This window comes from Camelus ferus, chromosome 18 (genome assembly GCF_009834535.1).
Source record: "Camelus ferus isolate YT-003-E chromosome 18, BCGSAC_Cfer_1.0, whole genome shotgun sequence".
In the NCBI taxonomy this organism is placed as follows: domain Eukaryota; kingdom Metazoa; phylum Chordata; class Mammalia; order Artiodactyla; family Camelidae; genus Camelus; species Camelus ferus.
Genome location: NC_045713.1, coordinates 4,183,332 through 4,201,959, shown reverse-complemented (window position 1 = coordinate 4,201,959; position 18,628 = coordinate 4,183,332). Strand labels below are relative to the sequence as shown.

The 18,628-nt window shown below is 55.0% G+C and overlaps 1 protein-coding gene across 2 annotated transcripts in view; it reads left to right on the top strand.

The window, feature by feature from the left end:
• The window catches only part of CLIP2 (CAP-Gly domain containing linker protein 2), a 65,477-nt gene that overhangs the window by 34,651 nt on the left and 12,198 nt on the right, over positions 1-18,628 (top strand). Inside the window, exons 4-11 of one of the 2 annotated variants that reach the window (XM_032459517.1) lie at positions 3,135-3,259; positions 4,748-4,961; positions 5,610-5,807; positions 6,710-6,813; positions 8,724-8,784; positions 13,146-13,250; positions 14,954-15,889; positions 18,192-18,249. In XM_032459517.1, coding sequence (XP_032315408.1) covers positions 3,135-3,259; positions 4,748-4,961; positions 5,610-5,807; positions 6,710-6,813; positions 8,724-8,784; positions 13,146-13,250; positions 14,954-15,889; positions 18,192-18,249 — 1,801 coding nt within the window. The remainder of the gene's footprint in view (positions 1-3,134; positions 3,260-4,747; positions 4,962-5,609; positions 5,808-6,709; positions 6,814-8,723; positions 8,785-13,145; positions 13,251-14,953; positions 15,890-18,191; positions 18,250-18,628) is intronic. The other variant, XM_032459518.1, reaches the window with a different exon arrangement.

Sequence of the window (18,628 nt, the reverse complement as noted above, 5' to 3'; positions counted from 1 at the left end):
GCACATGGTCAGTCCTTAAGAAACGGTGGGAATGGAATGAGTTTTAATCAGGGAGCTGGTCCCTTTCAGGCACGCCTGAGGCATACTTAGGGGTGTCAGAGAAGGTAACATTCAGAAAGTCATATTTAGGTAAACACACGCATTTATTATCACCCTTTCCTGAATTTGCCCTAGAATGACAGTGAAGGGATTTTTTAAATGGTATTAAACCCTCCAGGACAAAGAGGACAGGAGAGGAGACAGCAGCAGTGACACTGGAGACCCAGTGCAGCACGGTCCCCAGGTGGGGAAAGCAGAGATGCAATCGATGTTCCCCTCAAAAGCCCCCCAGAAGCTCAGAAATTAGCCGCATGGTGGCCTCAGGAAACGGGGCTGAAAAATCTTCAGACTATTTCCCCTCCCCCAGCCTCTGGTCTCCTCTGCCTGGTGACTGTCCCTCCAGCAGACGTCTGGGATGAATGCTTGTCTCATGAGAGGTTCCGAGAGAGTCTTTGGCTGCGGGCAGCCCTGGGACGTTGGACTGCAAAGGGAGGATGAAAGGAATGTTTCTGTCCTAAAAGCTGAGTCTCTTGCCCCGCCGGCTCCTCCCTCACTCAGCTCCTAGGTCACTCACTGCCGAGCCTGCACCCTCCAGAGGGCACAGAAACTTCTCCAGGGAAGGTGGCCAGTCCTCTGAGAAGTAAGGAAAGTCATACCAGCATTGAATCTCAACAGAATGCCATGGAATATAAACATGGATATTCAGTGAGTGAAAAAGCTCTGGAAAATGAAAAATCTGACTACAGATTTAAGAAACTCCGCAGATGTATTAGAAGATAAATTTAAGGAAATCTCTCAGAACAAGAGAGAAAAATAAAAGGATCAGAGGAAAGGAGGGTGGAAGGCAAATAAGCAATCCAAGAAAATCCCCTAGGAATGACAAGGGTTTCTTGGTTGGAAGGGCCCGTGGGAGCCCAGGAGGCACCCCCTGTCCCCCTCAACACTCCTCGTTGTGAAACTCTACCACCCTGGGACAGAGAGACGGTCCTGCTGGTTTCTGGAGTGGGAAGGTGGGCTCACATAAAGGACTGGGACTCAGAATGGCTTTGAGTTTCTCAACAGCAGCCCTGGACCCTAGAACACACAGGGGAAGGCTTCAAAATTCCAAAAGAAGAGACCCAGCCAAACTCCCATTCCAGAGTGAGGGGAGCAAGGGAATTGAAGGTGTTCACACAACAGCTTGTACACGAACGTTCATCACAACTTTATTCATAATAAACCCCAAACTGGAAACAACCCACATGTCCGTCCATCAGTGGGTGAATGAATAAACAAAACATGGTGTAATCCATACTGTGGAATATTATTTGGCCATAAAAAGGAGTGAAGTGCTGATACTGATAAACACAGATGAACCTTGAAAACACTGCTCCGTGAAAGAAGCCAGACACAGAAGGCCACATAACGTATGATTCCATTTGTAAGAAATGTTCAGAATAAGCAAAGCTATAGAGACAGAAAGTAGATAAGTGGCTGCCAGGAGCTGGGGAAGAGGGGATGAGCAGTGACTGCTATTGGGTACAGGGTTTCTTTGGGGAATTAGATAATGGTGATAGCTGTGAATGGACTAAAAGCCACAGGGTTGTACACTTTAAAATGGTTAAAATGGTGAATTTTATGTTCTATAAATTTTACCTCAATTAAAAAAGAAAGAGCGAGGGCAGAATAGAAAATATTTTCAGATAGGCTAAGGCTCAAATACTTTATTTCCTCCTGTACTACTTCTTCAAAAGCTTGGGGAGGACATGCCAAAATAAGTGAATAAACCAGGAAAAAAGGAAGACATTGGATCCAGGAAATGGCAGGTCCAGCCCAGGAGAGAGGCGAAGGGACTCCTCACGGGAATGGTGACAGGAGACCCCAGGCTGCCGGCTGTACAGTGGAGGGACACATGCCTCTGGGAGAGTCTTCTCCAGAAAGAACTGGATGGAATTCCTCATGCCTCTGAACATCTTGGCAGGAGATTCAGTCAGTTGAAAGAGTTTTGGTTTAAATTAGTGTGAAGTCCATAAAAACTAGGCAAATAAGCATAAAAGACAGCTGTTATCTGTAGGGAAAAATTTGTTCTGGGAAGGAAAAGTAGCTAGCACCTCCCATCCGCATCTGTGAGCGGTGTTTACTTAGTCCCAGTCCTGTAAACCTGGAGTCTGATCAAAATTAAGACCTGGCCACATGGGAAGGGTGGAGAGCCAGGAGGGATGTGGGAAGCACGGCGAAGGGGAAGCTAAGGCCTCCAATTCCTTGATGAGACGTCAGTGGATGTCACCCAAAATTGAAAAATCAAGAAGTAGCAATATAAGCACGTCAGTTCGAAATTTGGAGCTCAATACAAGGACTTCCTGTTAAATAGTTAAAGTCCTTCTGGGGAGAGGTGGAGAGACATCCAGAGCTTTTTAAGGCTTTGGAAGTATTTGACTCTTTATGTATAACTTTAATTTTAAAAATTTAAAATGATTTTTATAGTAATATTCCCGATTATTGGCCTGTCCTGTGAATTTTTTAAATTGCAATCAAATATACATAACGTATAACATTTACCATCTTAACATTTTTTGAGGGTGCAGTTCAGTAGGGTTAAGTATACTCACGTTGTGCAGCAGAGCTTTTTCATCTTGCAAAACTGAAACCCTATTCATGTTCAGCAACAATTCCCCATTTCCCCTCCTGCCTAGCTCCCAGCAACCCCCATTCAAACCATTTTTAAGGATAACATTTATTTGAGACTCTAGTATGTGCCAGACACTGCACATACAGTGCTTAATTGTCACAAAAGCCCTTTTGAAAGATGGAGATGCTGAAGCTCAGAGAGGTTAGGTAACTTGCCCAAGCTCACACAGCTCATAAATGGCAGGGTTTGAACGCAGGTCTGTCCTTCTGATGCCAAAGCTCTTGCATGGGACAGCCCTGGGAAGCACTGGTTATACCTATACCCCTCCCAGCTGTCCCTGGGCCTCCCCCACCCCATCTCTTCTCTCCCCTGCACATTGGAAGGGAGGGCTGGGATGAGCCTGGGCACCTGGGTGCCTGTGTCATCTCTGCTGTTCCCACTGCATCCACTGCATCCTCTGGACCTGAGTCTTTCCATGTGCCAACAGGTTGGTGGGACGAAGACTGGCGTGGTGCGGTATGTGGGGGAGACAGACTTTGCCAAGGGCGAGTGGTGTGGCGTGGAGCTGGACGAGCCCCTTGGGAAGAATGATGGGGCAGTGGCAGGCACCAGGTATGGTGGGCTTCCCCCAGGGAGGGAGGGAAAGGGGTCCTCTTCGCATGGGATGGGTACAGGGGATGGGGATAGGGCATCTGAGGGAGCCAGTATTGAGCATCTGGGTGGCTGTGCCAGACCCCACAATATAGATACTGCCTCCTCCCTTCTGTCACAGCAGCTCATGGAAGTAGATGGTGGGAATATTGCCCCCATTTTACAGATGGGAGAACCGAGGCCAGAGAGGTCACTGCTCAAGGTCACACAGAGTGTCACGGGCGAGTGCTAGGAGAATCATCTCTTCCTGTGTTCCCCATGCCACCCGTGGCTAAGTGAGGTGGGCATACCAGAAAAGGAGAGACAGTGGTCTCTGGGAGTTCCCCTGGGTGGCACAGAAAATAATCAGATAGTGCCTGGTGCTCTGCAGCCAAGGTCAGGGTCACACCTAGGTCCCAGGCTCTTCAACGTCTCTTTGATTAAAGGGAATTGACTGCTAGGAATGCTGAGTCAAGAGGGTCTAAGGCTGTGCCTGGGCCCCTTGGGGGTTGGGTAGTGAGCAGTGTCAGGGGTGAGGGGCTGAGGCAAGGTGGCCCGCGAACCTGTGTTAGCTGTCCCTGGGCTAGATTCCGTGGCCCCGGTGAGACTGGGACAGCTCTAGAAAGGAAGGTCTGCTAGGCTGGAGGTCAGTCTGAACAAAGACCTGAAAGAGGGAAGAGGTGGAATGGGGTGTCAGTTTCTAGGTGAGTCAGAAACTGGACAGGACTAGGTCCCCTGGTGCCATGTGGAATCCATGGCCAGAGAGGTTTTGAGAGAAGATGACCTGGAGTTTCCATGACAACATTTGCCTTCCTGTTTTCAGGACAGATGTTTCTCTCAATTCACTCTTGCTTTCAGAATTTAGGGGCAGGTTGGGGAGCAGCACCCACCCCACCCCCAAGGTGTCTGCTTCAGGCTTTTGCTTCTCCATGCAGGGAGCTCCGTGGGCAGAGCCTTGGATCTGGGGTGGTCCAGGGGCAGCCTTGAGAGTGGGGCTGCAGATATGGCTGGGGGGCTCTGACTGTTGTGTGGGAGCCAAGCATAGCAGGCTTTGGAGTCCACTGGGTCTAGTCTCAGTTTGCCATTTAAGCAGCTGTGTGGCTGTGGGCAGGTTACTTAACCTCTCTGAGCCTAAATCATCTCATCTGTGAAATGTGGTTAATAATAGAGTGGTTGGGGGATTGAAATGAGCATTTATGTAAAGGGACTGGCACAGAGCAAGTGCTTGGTGATTGTTGTTCCTCCACCCCCCAACATATGCCCAATGGCTGTTCATGGCTATGAAGAATATTAGACCCTGCTCACCTCTGTCCCCTTTCAGGGAGTCCTGTCTGTTTGTCTTAGGGTGTGAGTGATGAGTCCTCGAGCAGGAGCCTCTGTCTCTGCTGGGCTTCAAAGAGATGGGGGAGACAAGCAAGGCTCCAGACAATGGGGTCGTGACAGCAGTGTGGGTCTCTCCTGCCTCCCCAGGTACTTCCAGTGCCCGCCCAAGTTTGGTCTCTTTGCGCCCATCCACAAGGTAATCCGCATCGGCTTCCCATCCACTAGCCCAGCCAAGGCCAAGAAGACTAAGCGCATGGCCATGGGTGTCTCGGCGCTGACCCACAGTCCCAGCAGTTCCTCCATCAGCTCTGTCAGCTCGGTGGCCTCCTCCGTGGGGGGCCGGCCCAGCCGCAGTGGCCTGGTGAGAATGGGGCTGGGGAGGGGTACCTTTGTGTGTGTATAGGGGGCGGGGACAGAGAAATTCAGGTGTCCCAATCTGCCCCTGACTTGCTGTGGTTACAGGCATCTATCAGTTTGAAGTTTTTGAACAAAGATGAAGATGTATATTTTTTTAATAGGGAAATTGATCCATTTACATTCATTGTTATTTTTATATTACTGATTTATCGGTAGCCTAAAGCCCATCTCTGGGAATTAAAGAGGGTCATACAGATGCAGGGCAGAATTAAAGAGGGTAATGCAGATGCATACAGGTAACAGAGGTGCAGGGCAGGTGATTTAGCAAGGCTGGCATGGCCACCTAGCAGAGCTCAACTCAGTCCAGATGGGAGGTTCCTCCTAGTCCAGGAGAACGTGGCCCAGGTGAGGGAGCCCACCACGAGGTAGAGCCCCAGGGGCTGTGACTCCCCTAAATGCAGGGAATTCCCTGAACCTCAAACATCACTATTCCCTCTACATAAGTAGGCAGAATGTCTAGAGCTCTGGCAGCGGGAGGAGCAGGACCCTGGGATTCAAGGCACTTGGGCACTCCTGCCTGCTGGGTAGCTGGGGCTTGTCTGGACAGTGTGCCAGATCCCTGAGTCCCTCCTCCACCCATGCCTTCCTGCAGCTCACGGAGACCTCTTCGCGCTACGCCCGCAAGATCTCGGGCACGACGGCCTTGCAAGAGGCCCTGAAGGAAAAGCAGCAGCACATCGAACAGTTGCTAGCTGAGCGCGACCTGGAACGGGCCGAGGTGGCCAAGGCCACGAGCCACATCTGCGAGGTGGAGAAGGAGATTGCCCTGCTCAAGGCACAGCATGAGCAGGTGTGTGGGCGGGCGGGGCCGCAGGGCACCCAGAGGACATCACGGCCTCCTTGGGCCAGTCTTGTCTGTCACTCACGCTCAGAGAGGAGCGCTTAGGGTGTGCAGAGAACACTAAGATATTCGTTACCAACACTTGTCATCCTCCTGGCAAATGTCCTTCCAGTGGTAGGTACACATTCTTCCAGAACCTGGATATAAACTTGCATATCCTGCTTTTTTCCTACTTCCTATAGTGCGAGCATTTTCTAGTGGAAAATTCTTCCTCGTTTGAATGGCTGTGTTGCCCTCTGTCACGGGCTGTGTCCTTACTGACGTGGCCTGTCCCCTGCTGGTGTTTAGGTTGTTTGCAAATCCTCTCTTTTTCTGAATAATGCGTAAACAGTTTTTGGGTACAACTGTCCACATTTCAGATTGTGCTTTCTAGCAGATTCATGGGTTGGTTTCAGGGAATTAAGCCTTGAGTCTGCTGCTGTCACATGTCTACTCTTCCTGATGCTTGTCCCCACATGAGAGCTCCCTCCTGGGCTCCTGTCCCCATTTGGAGCCTGGCTCACTCCTCCCTTGGATTCTGGAATTATTAAGGCCAAGCTGACATGGGGGCCGTGACAGGGGCCTTCACAAGACAATAGGTCTTCAGCCTTCAGGGGTTGAAGGAGGTGGCAGGTACTGAGGGCAGGTGGACCTGAGGTTCCCACTGGGTGAGGCCGGCCCTGCCATTCCTGACACAGCCGGGCCCTCCTCCCTCACATCTAAGCCCACGGTCCCTGCCCGACTAGGACTGGCAGGGAGTAGGGGTGGCTGGGGTTCCAGGCCCAGGTCCTCGCATCTCTCCTGCCTCTCCCCACCTGGACTCTGGTCCCCAGGAGGAGGCTGACCCTGTCCTGGCCCTTGCTTGGGCTCAGTATGTTGCAGAAGCCGAGGAGAAGCTGCAGCGGGCCCGGCTGCTGGTGGAGAGCGTGCGGAAAGAGAAGGTGGATCTGTCCAACCAGCTGGAGGAGGAGAGGAGGTAGGCGTCACCCCTGCCCCAGCCCTGGGGGGTCACTTTCCCAGAGCCTTGTTAAGGATGACCAGGAAGAGCACAGGCTCAGGACCAGCATGTCCAAACCCTGCCTGCACCATGCACTGGCGTGTCACCTGGGCTAGTGACATGAGTTTGGTGGGCCTCAGTCCTCTCATCTATAAAGTGGGGTGATGACCCCCATCTCTGCAGACTTACAAGATAACTCCAGTCAAGCACCCAGCACAGCACGGGGCGCCTGGGAGACACCATGTTCATCGCTGCTCTCTTCCCCTACCGGCTCATGCCGCGTGTCACGAGAGGACGCCCAGGTTGGGGTGGGGGCCTCTCACTAGGGAGACGTGCACCCGGTGTCCCCACCCTGTAACCCAGCTCACATGCACGGAACGCTCCCTCTGCACAGGTTCTGGATTTGGAGCTCATTCGCAGCTGTGTCCTGAAGCTCCATTTCCATTCCCGAGGAAACCGGGGCTCAGAGAAGCAGCACAAAAGACCACCGGAAACACCTTGCACCTGGGGGTCAGCCCCCGTGCTGAGGGCTTGATCTGCACTGTCTCTCTCAGTCTTCCAATTAGTCCTGGAGGCCGGTGTTGCCCCAGGTCACAGATGAGAAAACTGAGGCTCAGAGCGGGGAAGGGACTTGCCTGAGGTCACCAGCCTATTAGTGCTGCCACTGGCTCTTTCTGCCCTGCCCCAGTGGCCAGTGGGGGCTGCGGTTCCCTCTGTGTGGGGACTCTGGCCTGACTTGGTCCTGGTCACCTGGCAGGACTCAGAGCTGACGAGGGCCAGGGTTTCCCTCGGCCCAGAAGCCTCTCTGTCTTTTAGCTGATATGCAGATTTCTGCTGCTCCCTCCGCTCTCCCGGGCCGTAGGCAGCCCCCAGCCCCAGCCCCCCACGGCCCCCAACTTGTGTCTGGTTTTGGGCTTTCAGCCGAGAAATGTTCTTCCTGGGCTGTTGCTAGTGCCTGACTTGGGGAGAGGAGGGCTTATTTATATCTGCCTGAGACGATCGTCGAGGCCCACACATCTGTTTCCCATGGCAACGGACCTGATGCCGACAAACAAAAACGGATCTTTAAGACATCGTGGGAGTTGTGTTCGGGAGGCCTGGGTGCAAGTCCCAGCATTGCCCTGAACTTGCTGTGTGACCTTGGGCAGGCCACTGGCCCTTTCTGGGCCTCAGTTGCATCCTCTGTGTGCTGGGAGCTGTCGGGAGGCCCCAGGAGTAGCAGCTGTGTGAGGTGCAGTGTGCCTGTGTCTCCCCTGTGCTGTCTCGGAGGTGGGTGGGTGGGGGTGTCTCCCCGAGGGCGGCCTCGACACCTGCAGTGGGGTGTTGGGGCGCTCCACATCAGGGAACAGCCCAAACGGTGGGGGCTGGGACTCCGGCCCTTGATTTTGAGGGGAGAGGATGAGAGTGGGGTCAGCAGGGGAAGAAACCCACCTTCCTCCCCTCACTCCTCAGACTTCCGTGTGGCGTATCTTTTCCCTGCTGTGACAGAAACAGGGCTGTTAGTGCTTCTGTTTACTGTCGTTTAGTCCTGCAGCCACCCCAGGGGGGAAGGATGCTGCATTAAACACTCCTGTTTTGTTTTGCTTGTTTATTTTTGTGGGAGAAGGAAGGATTTGTTACTTGCAGCAAGTAAGGGGAACACCAGAGATCTTTCCCAAAGCGGTGTCTCCTAAACACTCCTATTTTAGAGAAGTTGGTGTTCTGTGTGTAGAGCAAGGATCCGGAAGTTGGGAGGGCTGGAGGTTTCCAGGTGGCTCTGCCCCCGTCAGCCATGGGGCTCTGGGACAGTGCCTTCTGCATAATCTGGACCGCTTGGCTCTCTCTGCCATCTAACTTGGCAAAGCCCACCCCTCTGGGTGAAGCCTGCTCAGCCCCCTCTCCCCCTGCAGGAAGGTGGAGGACCTGCAGTTCCGAGTGGAGGAGGAGTCCATCACCAAGGGAGACCTGGAGGTAACCGTCAAAGGCCCCGCCCCCTGGGCTCACCCAGCACCCCTGACCCAGCCCTTGCACGGCAAGTGGCCATGAGGTCCAGGCAGCAACTCTGGGCCCCCTTGGAGTGGGGAAGGGGGATTGCAAGGGAGAAATGGGAAAGAGTTGAAGGTCATACCCTGGGAAAGTGACAGTGACTCTGGCGTCAGAAGCGGGAACGGCTCAGCTCCAGGAGCCCCAGAGGGGCCATGCTTCCTGTGTCAGCAGCTAGGTGGGGTGGACCCAGGGCTGGGCCTGAGAACATAGTGGCTGGGCTCCTCTGTCCCATCTTTCTTGAGCAGTAGCCCTAAAGGTGTTCCCTGGGCCCTTTGTTCATCTTTAATTCCAGGTAAAATTTTGGCTGGAAATAGCTTGTGGTTGAGTCACAGAATTTGTAGATGGGAAAAGAGGCCCAGAAAGGCAGAGGGACTCATGCAATCATGGAGCAAGTCAGCAGCAACTGGGACCAGGACCCAGGACTTCTGACTCCTACTTTCAGCCCATAAGGATGGCCAGTTACAGCACCTCCTCAGTTACGACACCTGGACAAGCAGTCTGAGCAAAGGTGGACCTTTCATGCTCGCTTTCCAGTCCGACCCACCCTTTCTGAGCTAACGCATGGAGGACACTCACATCAGTTAGTAAAGCACCTAAGGACCCCCCACCACCCGCCCCACCCAGCACGCACACCAGCCCCTCTCAGCAAATCATTTGAAGACTGCAGGGCTCACTAGGCCTGCTCACGGTTGGGTGGGCAGGAGTGCCTTTACACTATGCCCCTCCCTGCTCCCTGGGAGGTGACAGAGGATGAAGACTCCTGGAGATGTCAGAAGGGACAGGAGGCAGTCAGTTCAGTCCCTCTCCACACTCTGGTCCTGGCCCTAACTGGCCTTGGCAGCCTCTTCCCTTCCTCAGGCCTCAGTTTGCTCCTCTGTAAAATGAGGAGCCTGGACTAGGTCAGTGATTCTCAAACTAGAATTCATCACCTAGGAGATATGTTCAGACACAGAATGCTGGGCCCAGGCCTGAGTGGCCGTTCAGTAGATCTGAGTAGGACCTGAGAATCTGCATTTCTAACCAGTTGCCAGGTGATGCCAGTCTGGGGACATTTTAGAAATCACTGCACTAGATCATTTCTGAGCTCCAATGGGAAATTATGGTTTCTGGTGTTGGGAAAGAGCTGCCTTAAGCCCCCTCTGGGGTCCCGTGTCCAGCGGAATTGATGGCTGTCCTGTGCCTGGATGACCCCAGCTAGGGGAAGAACATGTGTGATCCAGGGTCACTGCCAGCTTCCCCTGGTGAGACAGGTTTTACCGCCTGAGCTTAGAGGATAGATATTGGGGCACAACCTGGTGTAGGAAGCCCAGCTTGGCGTCAGGGTGTTCCAGTGTAAGTTTCCCTCTGAGCCAAGGACCAGGTCATGTGGTTACGTTGGCAGGCTCTCCTGCTCAGTGGCTGACCTCCCGCAGGGGTCGGGCTGGGCTCCTGGGAAAAGCATCTGTGGTTGCAAAGAGCAGAAACCCCTCCTGCTAATTCTAGTCAGCAGGGGGGTTACTGAAAGGCTGCAAGGAAATCTCACAGCCCCAACAGCAGGCAGGCAGTTCAGGGAACTAGAACCAGGAACAGCATCAAAAGTGGAACTGTTCTCCCCCACTCAGGGGCCTCCCTCCTCTCACGACTCATGGTCAGTCTGTCTGTCTCTCACTGTGTCTGCAGGTCTCTTGGCACATCTGCTCCCTCCTCCCTTCTCCCTCCTCCCTGTACCCACCCTCCTGGTCCTACCCAGGCTCTGGCACCCACTGTCTCCCAGCTGTCTTCTCGAGGGAATCAGACTGGTCCCAGGCTGGTCAGTGGGCTGTCTGGCTTCGGATCAGGTGTCTACCCCAGATCCAATCAGCCCTGTCTGGGAGAGGCAGGGGGTGGGACAGGCAGTGACAAGCAGCTAATTCAGTCCAAGGGCTGTGGAGTCCCTTGCTGCTGTTTCTATTGTGGCCATATTCATGGCAACCAGAAGGCAAATGGACCCAAAGTCCCTCTTACCCCACCCATCTTGAAAGTCAAAAATAAAACCCAGGAATTCTCCTTGAGCCCCTGATTCGCCTCCAGCTATGTCACCCCATCTCTCTGCTTGTCCTCCTCCCCTGTTACTCCCCCAAATACCCTAGGTGCCCCATTCCAGCCTCTCACCTCCTTCCTGACCTTGAATGTTGTCCTGTCCAAGGGCTCAATCTCGGGTCTACACTCTTCCCTGAGAGCATCCAAGCTGTGCCATTCGACGCCCTTTATAAGCCCATGATTCCCACGGTCCTCCCGAGCTCCACACTGGCACGCCCACTGGACAGTCACCAGGAGAAGCAAGTGACAGGCACCTGTAGCAGCTCCTGGGGCTACCGAGCTTCCGGGGGCAGGGAAACGGGGAGTGCCCCCTTTCGGGAGCCCCCATCACTGCTCCATATTGCTGCCGGAAGTCTGTGCCTTCCCCCTGTGGTGGAGTTAGGCTGGTGTTGGGGAAAGAGGCCCCAGTTCTGGAATCCAGACACCTGACTTCTAGGCTTCGTGCTGTCCCAGGTTGCTGGGTGATTCTGAGCCTGAGGCTTTGTCTTCCTGAAGTGGCCCCTCTCCTGTGAGATGGGGAGACAGCCAAGACATCCCGTGTATGTGTATGGGAGGGGGTTGGGTTCTAAAGTCAGTGCATGAGAGAAAAATCACATCCAGCCTTACACTGCCTGAGGGTAAGTGTGGTGGCCCCCACCTCCCACACCTCAGGCAGGATCTTCGGAGCAGTGAAGGCCAAATCACCCACCTCACCTGAACTCTAGCCCTTGGAGGCTATCCCCCTCCCCAGGCTCCTACGGCTGAATTTATCTCCGTTAAGCAAACACCTGAACCAGCTCCACCAGGTTGCCCTGTGCCCCCAGGGAGACCCCAGCCCACGGACCAGGAGGCTGGAAGTTGTGGAAGTGATGGGGAAGAGCCCTTTGGGGGAGGGCACCAAGTGAAGTTCCCCTTGGGATTGTGAAGCTGGAGGCTTTTTCTTGCGCACAAGGCTACCAGTACGGTGTTTATGATCCTGCTTCATCTGGTGTGGGTCCTGGTTACAGCTTCTATACCCACCAACGGGGGGAGAGGAGGAGAGGACATGGCCCCTGCAAGGCTGGGGTTGAGGCACCATCTTCAGCCTGTAATTTTCTGGAAGAGACTGAACATGGCTGTTTTTTGTCACTGCGGCATGCTGCCTTCCTGGGAGAGAGAGAGCGAGCTTTTGTTCCTTTAGGAAAATTCACCGGAATAAGATCATGGGCCAAAGGACATAAGCATCTATAGCTCCTGATGAATTGCACGAGTATTTCTGGGCCGATGGAACCGGACTCTCCTGTCCCCATCACCCTTGCTCGTGTTGGGTGTATATTCTTGGGTTTTTTACACAATATGCTATGATTCTAAGCCCTGCTGCCTCTTCAGAACTGCTGCCTGGATTTGCTTGCACCTTGTCTCTCCTCAGTGATGGCAGGAGGAGCAGGAGGATGCAGAGGACCCCCAAGTTCTCCCTACCACGAGCTTGGTGTCCGGACCACTCTGGACACCCTGGGCCTATGCCTTCAGCCTCCCGCTGCCCTCGCAGGCCTGTTAGGGGAAACCCAAATGCCAGGCTGCCTGCCCTGAGAATATCAGGCTTTGTTAGCATGTGAAGTGGGTGTTGTGAAGCTGGGACAAAAGTGCTCTTGTGCTTTCAGGAGACCAGGCGTCCTCCACGGGGCCTGGGGAGTGGGCACCGCTGGGTCCGTGTATGGGGCAGGGTGGTGGGAGGCACAGCCCAGCTTTCACTGTATTTTTGAAAATCGTCCATTCAGTTGGGTCTTCCACCTTTATGACAAGCCTGGGGTCCAGGAATCCTGGGATCGTTTACTCACTCATCCATCCTGGAGGTTTCCTGTGTGCAGAATTCTGTGCCTAAAATGAGAAACAGCCTCTGAGCTCCCTGATGGGGAGCAGGGTGTGGGCTGGGGCTCCTCCCCAGGAGCTGCGAGGGGAAGGACCACCTGGGCGTGACAGAAGAGACCTGATGCCCATTGCCACCCCCTCCAGGGGCTGTTTGGGGCAGAGTTGCTGCAGTCTGTCCTCTGCCCTTAAGCCAGCCCAGCTAGGACACAGCAGGGGCGGGCAGCAGGCCCGCCTCGCCCACCTCCCCCACCTCCCCAGACCTTCTCTTTCTTTGACCTGCTCTCCTGTCTTGTGCACGGAAGATGACACCGCCTCTCTCTCTCTTTCTCTCTTTCTCCTGCTTCCTGTCCCCTGTGCCCCCTCTCCTGTCCCCACCTCACCACCCTCCCTGGGTGGACCAGACCCAGACGCAGCTGGAGCACGCGCGCATTGGGGAGCTGGAGCAAAACCTGCTACTGGAGAAGGCGCAGGCCGAGCGGCTGCTCCGAGAATTAGCCGACAACAGGGTAACCGCCCGCCGCCTCCGGCCCGCCAGCGCCTTTGCCCGCCAACCCGTCCCTTCAGCTTCTCTGTTTTATTATTTTCTGTCTCTGGCTACTCTCCTCTTTGGTTTTTTTTTCACTTTGTGCCCCTTCTAGGAGGGAAGCAGAGGTTTAGGAACATGCTTTTTTGCTCCATGGCCCCGTGATGCTTGTTAGAAGGCGAGGGTCTTGGCTCTCTGAGTCTTTGCTCCCCAGCTCGTGGTCCCTGTTGGCTGGGCATGTCCTGTGAGAACTGCCCCCAACCCCCGCCCCATGCAGTGCTATGACAATGCGTTGTCATGTTCAGAAATCAGGGGCTCCTAGAACTGTTCTGCCCCTGTATGAACAACCTCTCCACGCCTCCCTTCTCCCCAGGCCGGGAAGGCAGGAAGCTGGGGGGACTGTGAATCCAGATTGCTCTAGCCTGGAGGGTCTTTAATAGGTTGGCACAAGGGGCCAACCTGAGGGACCTGGGGCTGGGGGAGTGGTGGGACTTTTGGGGGAGTGGGGTGTCCCCAGGGCATGGGACTCTGGGTCAGCCCCGGGAAGTGGTTCCTAAGCCAGGGAAAACTGTGTGGGGGTGAAGTCCCTGCTAGCCCCAGGGCATAGTTCTGGGTCCAGGCTCCAGGTCCTGTGGGCCCCTCCACGCCCACCGTGTGTGCCCCAGGCCCAGCCCCCTGTGCAGGCACACATCCAAACAGCTGCCCAGCCCAGTGAACAGCCCAGCTGCTGTTCCCTTGGAGATGGAGTTAAACAGCCAGCGAGCAGTGACTGGGGAATAGCACCCTACACAGCGTGTGGGTGTGGGGCGAGGGGCATTTGGTTTCTGTGGGTTGGCCTCAGCACATGAGTGTGTGTGCATGCATGGGGGCGTCTGAAAACATACACGGGTCCCTGTTCACACACTGACCATTGCCAGGTGACTGTGTGTGCTCATGCAGTACACACACGTGTGCATTGGAGGCTGCTTGCAAAAACCGACCCAGTTGCAGTTGGCAGGCTGGAACCCTCCACACCAAGGCATCTTCCTCCAGGGTTCAACCTGATTACAAAACAAAAACAGGTTTTTTGAACTAAAGGTCACCTTTGGAAACAAATTTCTTAAGTTTATAAAAGATTTAAAACTCAAAAATACTGCTTCCAAATCTGTTACCACTGAAACAATCAAAGTAGGTTTCTGGCGGATGGAGCCTCTGATCTTGGAGTTTTCTGCCAGAAGACAGGTATGGGAGCATTCATTTTTTTCTGCATCAGGCATTAAGCTGGACCTTCCTTTGGCCCCTCCCCCCAACCAGCCTTTCTGTAAATCAACCCATGTTGGCTGGGACTTTTCTAGAGCAAGATAATACAAAATCCCCTCTGTCATGTCTGCCCTTTAAAAATAACGTGAACTTGAAGAAAGCCATCACTCAAATAGATGGTTTCTTTTAACCACCGATTTGTCCCAAGCCGCCTAGGGCAGCTGGGACAGCTGAGTCCCAGAATCACTGGGGCACGAGCCAGAGGAGTCTCACTGGGAGCTGGGGTAGGCAGGGTGGCATGCAGGTCGGGTGGGGTGCCCTTTCTTTCCCACGACCTTCCCCCACTGGGGCTGGGGCCCTCAAGCGTGAGACCCCTACCCCAGTCCCGTCCTGTCCCCAGCGCCCTTCAGCTGGCCTGTTGACTCGGTCTCCCTCTCTCCCCGGTAGCTGACCACGGTGGCCGAGAAGTCACGGGTGCTGCAGCTGGAGGAGGAGCTGAACCTGCGGCGTGGGGAGATCGAGGAGCTGCAGCAGTGCCTGCTACACTCTGGCCCGCCGCCCGCCGACCACCCTGAGGCCGCCGAGACCCTGCGGCTGCGGGAGCGGCTGCTGTCGGCCAGCAAGGAGCACCAGCGGGAGAGCAGCGTGCTGCGGGACAAGTACGAGAAGGCCCTGAGGGCCTACCAGGCGGAGGTGGAGAAGCTCCGCGCGGCCAACGAGAAGTATGCACAGGAAGTGGTGGACCTCAAGGCCAAGGTCCAGCAGGCCACCAGCGAGAACATGGGGCTCATGGACAACTGGAAGTCCAAGCTGGACTCACTGGCCTCAGACCACCAGAAGTCCCTGGAGGACCTCAAGGCCACCCTGAACTCGGGCCCAGGCGCCCAGCAGAAGGAGATCGGGGAGCTGAAGGCCGTGATGGAGGGCATCAAGATGGAACACCAGCTGGAGCTGGGCAACCTGCGGGCCAAGCACGATATCGAGACGGCCATGCACGTGAAGGAGAAGGAGGGCCTGCGGCAGAAGCTGCAGGAGGCCCAGGAGGAGCTGGCGGGGCTGCAGCAGCACTGGCGGGCCCAGCTGGAGGTGCAGGCCAGCCAGCATCGGCTGGAGCTGCAGGAGGCCCAGGACCAGTGCCGCGACGCCGAGCTGCGGGTGCACGAGCTAGAGAAGCTGGACGCGGAGTACCGGGGCCAGGCCCAGGCCATCGAATTCCTCAAGGAGCAGATCTCCCTGGCCGAGAAGAAGATGCTGGACTATGAGCTGCTACAGCGATCGGAGGCCCAGAGCAAGCAGGAGGCCGAGAGGCTGCGGGAGAAGCTTCTGGTTGCCGAAAACAGACTCCAGGCTGTTGAGTCCCTGTGTTCGTCCCAGCACACCAACGTAGGCGGCCCTCTGCGCAGCTCTGGGGCCCGCAGGCCGCAGCAGCCCAAGCTCAAGGGCCCGGCTGGGGAGGGTCCAGGCAACTACTGACCTTCTATTTCCAGCCTAAGGAAACATCCTCCTTTCCCCCAGGAGACATCCATGCAAGATGGGAGGGCACCTGGCTCAGAGGGGGAGCCCCGGTCCCTCCATCAGAAGGGCAGCAGGCCCGGGTGACCGTGGGGCCCCAAGGCAATCTGAGCTGACCTGGCTGGGTCCCCACATTCCAGGCCTAGAAAGATGTGTACCTAGGCACAGAGAGGCACACTTCTTTTCAGTCCCCAAGTCCCTGATTCACCCCGGACATGTCCTATGTGGGCTCCTGGGCTTCCCTAAATCACCAGTCCCAGAAGCTCTGTGGGGCCGGCAGAGGTGTGGAGGGCAAACCCTGCCCATCCCTGGGGTGGGGGTCCCGTCTCCAACATGAGTGCTGACCTGGGGACCTGGGGGCAGCCCTCATCTGCCAGTCCTGATGAGACCGAGCAACAGTTCAGCAGCCGCTTTCCCAAGTGCGGGGGTCCCCGGAGTGGGTTCTGGAAGGCTAGAGGGGCGTTACCACACCATTATCATTTTTGCTTCAAATCTAGAAGTCCCAGCTCAGCACGCTGGGGAGGCCGAGACCCCCGGTAGCCTGGGCTTGCCTGCTTCAGCAGGGCCAGGAGGGGCCTTGTGAGTGGCTGTGGGCCCCCCCACCTGGTGCAGGCCCTACGTTGCCCCATCTCACTTTGACTCCCTTAAGGTCCATATTGGCTTCATTTCACAGATGAGCAAACCAAGACTCCGGGGCAGAGTAGCTTTCCCAGGGTTTCTTGCCCATCAGCGGCAGAGCTCACGTCCAGCCCCACAGCCTAAAGGCCAACAGAGGCTGCCCAGATGATGAAAGTCCAGTCTTACATGCAGGGACAGCCAGCAGCAGGATCACTGCCTTTTTATCAGCCCCGGGGGTCCTGAGCTTCCAGTTCCCCTTGAACACTGAAGTCAGAATTTAGAATTGGAGCAGAAGTGTTCGGGAGTTCCACGTACAGGGTGTGCCTTTTTTGTGAAAGGAGCTCTGTCTGTGTCATGCCATGAGGTCCCACTGCCCAGGCCTTCCACCCCTTGCTCCCAGGGAGGGACCGCTGTTAGCAGGTGTCTCCTAGGATCCTGGGCAGAGGGCAAAAGAAGAGCCCCAGGTTAGCTGTGTGCATGTGGCCTGATGGGCTGCTCAGGGCAGGGTTTCAGGCCTGGTACCCTAGGACCTGGACTTCCTTAGCAGGGGCGGTTTGAGGCTACTGTGGTTCCACAGGACAGTCCACTGCCCTTCGGTCACAGACTCGGGCCAGGGAAGGGATCATGATCTCAGGAATGCCCATCTCTTGATTTCCACACACCTGGGGCCTTAGTCTGGACCCACATGCCTCCCAGATTTAAAGGTTTAAGTCCAGGGGTACCTAGATTTTTGGTCTCATGTAATAAGTATGGAAATTTAAAAAAATACTGGTGTGTGCCTCATTTTCCCTGCAATGGGTATAAATAAAGACCTTGGAGGCTTAGTTAATCACAACAGACTGAGAATAAAGTGAGCTTGGGATGTATGAGCAGAGGTATGAGAGGCAGGTGGAAGGAGGTGACTGACCGCTCAACTGTGTGCTGCCCTGATACGCAGTGCTGGAGTCTGGCAAACTGCAGGCTCAGAGGACAGCCAGCTTGGGCAGGAGGCTGGAAGCTCCTGCCAAGAAGCAGTGAGGAGCCTGTTGTTTGCCATGCAGATTTTTTTTTCCCTTGGTTGATCTTTTTTTCTTTGACTTCTGGGTTTATCTTTAAAAAGAAGTGTTGGAGGGAAAGGAAGTAGCATTTCATGAAGTCCCTCCTGGAGTGGGCCCTGGGCGTGCTCTGCACATGCTGCCCCTTGGCAATCAATTCTTGTTTAATGGATGAGAAACCTAGGCCAGGAGTCTCGCCTCTGGGTGATGATGGAAACAGGTTCCCAGGACCAATCTCTGTAGGCTTCCCGGGGAAGGAGAACATCTGCTTAATAGACATTTGCAAAAAGGAAAGGGTAGGAGGTGGTCACGTGGAAATGGCACGTGCAGTCTTTAGGGGCACTGGGGACAGAGTGGGGGTCCTCTTGTCAGGGAAGCCAGACTGAGGACAGCTGTGCTCCCTGCTGCATCAAGTCCCTGAATGTCTCCTCGAATTGGGGAGAGGTGGGTTGGCTGGGCTGGCTGGGGCTGGGGGCTGAGATGGGGAGATGGGCGTCCCTCTTACAGGGCTCTCCTTTCAGATGATTGAGTCCAACGACATTTCAGGGGAGAAGATCAGGATGAAGGAGACTGTGGAGGGTGAGTGGCCACGGGGCCGGGAGGGACGTGGGGCTTCGGCAAAAGGCCGATTGATTCTGCCTCCAAGCTGGGTCCCACTCTGTTCCGCATCTTCTGCCGTTTGGTGAGAGCCACCTACTGCATGCACCAGCCACTCACCCTCCAGATGAGGAGGGCTAGGGCTCCGTTTACTGAGTACCTGAGTGTATGTTTGGTTTTGTTATTCTTAAAATAGGTATGAACTTCAAATGGTTCAAAGGGCATATGAAGCATCCTCTATTCCCTGGATCCCCCCCCCCTCGGCCCCCAAGCACAATGCTGGCCAACATATGTCTCCTTTCCAGAGACGGTTTGTGCACAGACAATCACGTAGGTAACACAGGTGGTGCCGCACCTCCCA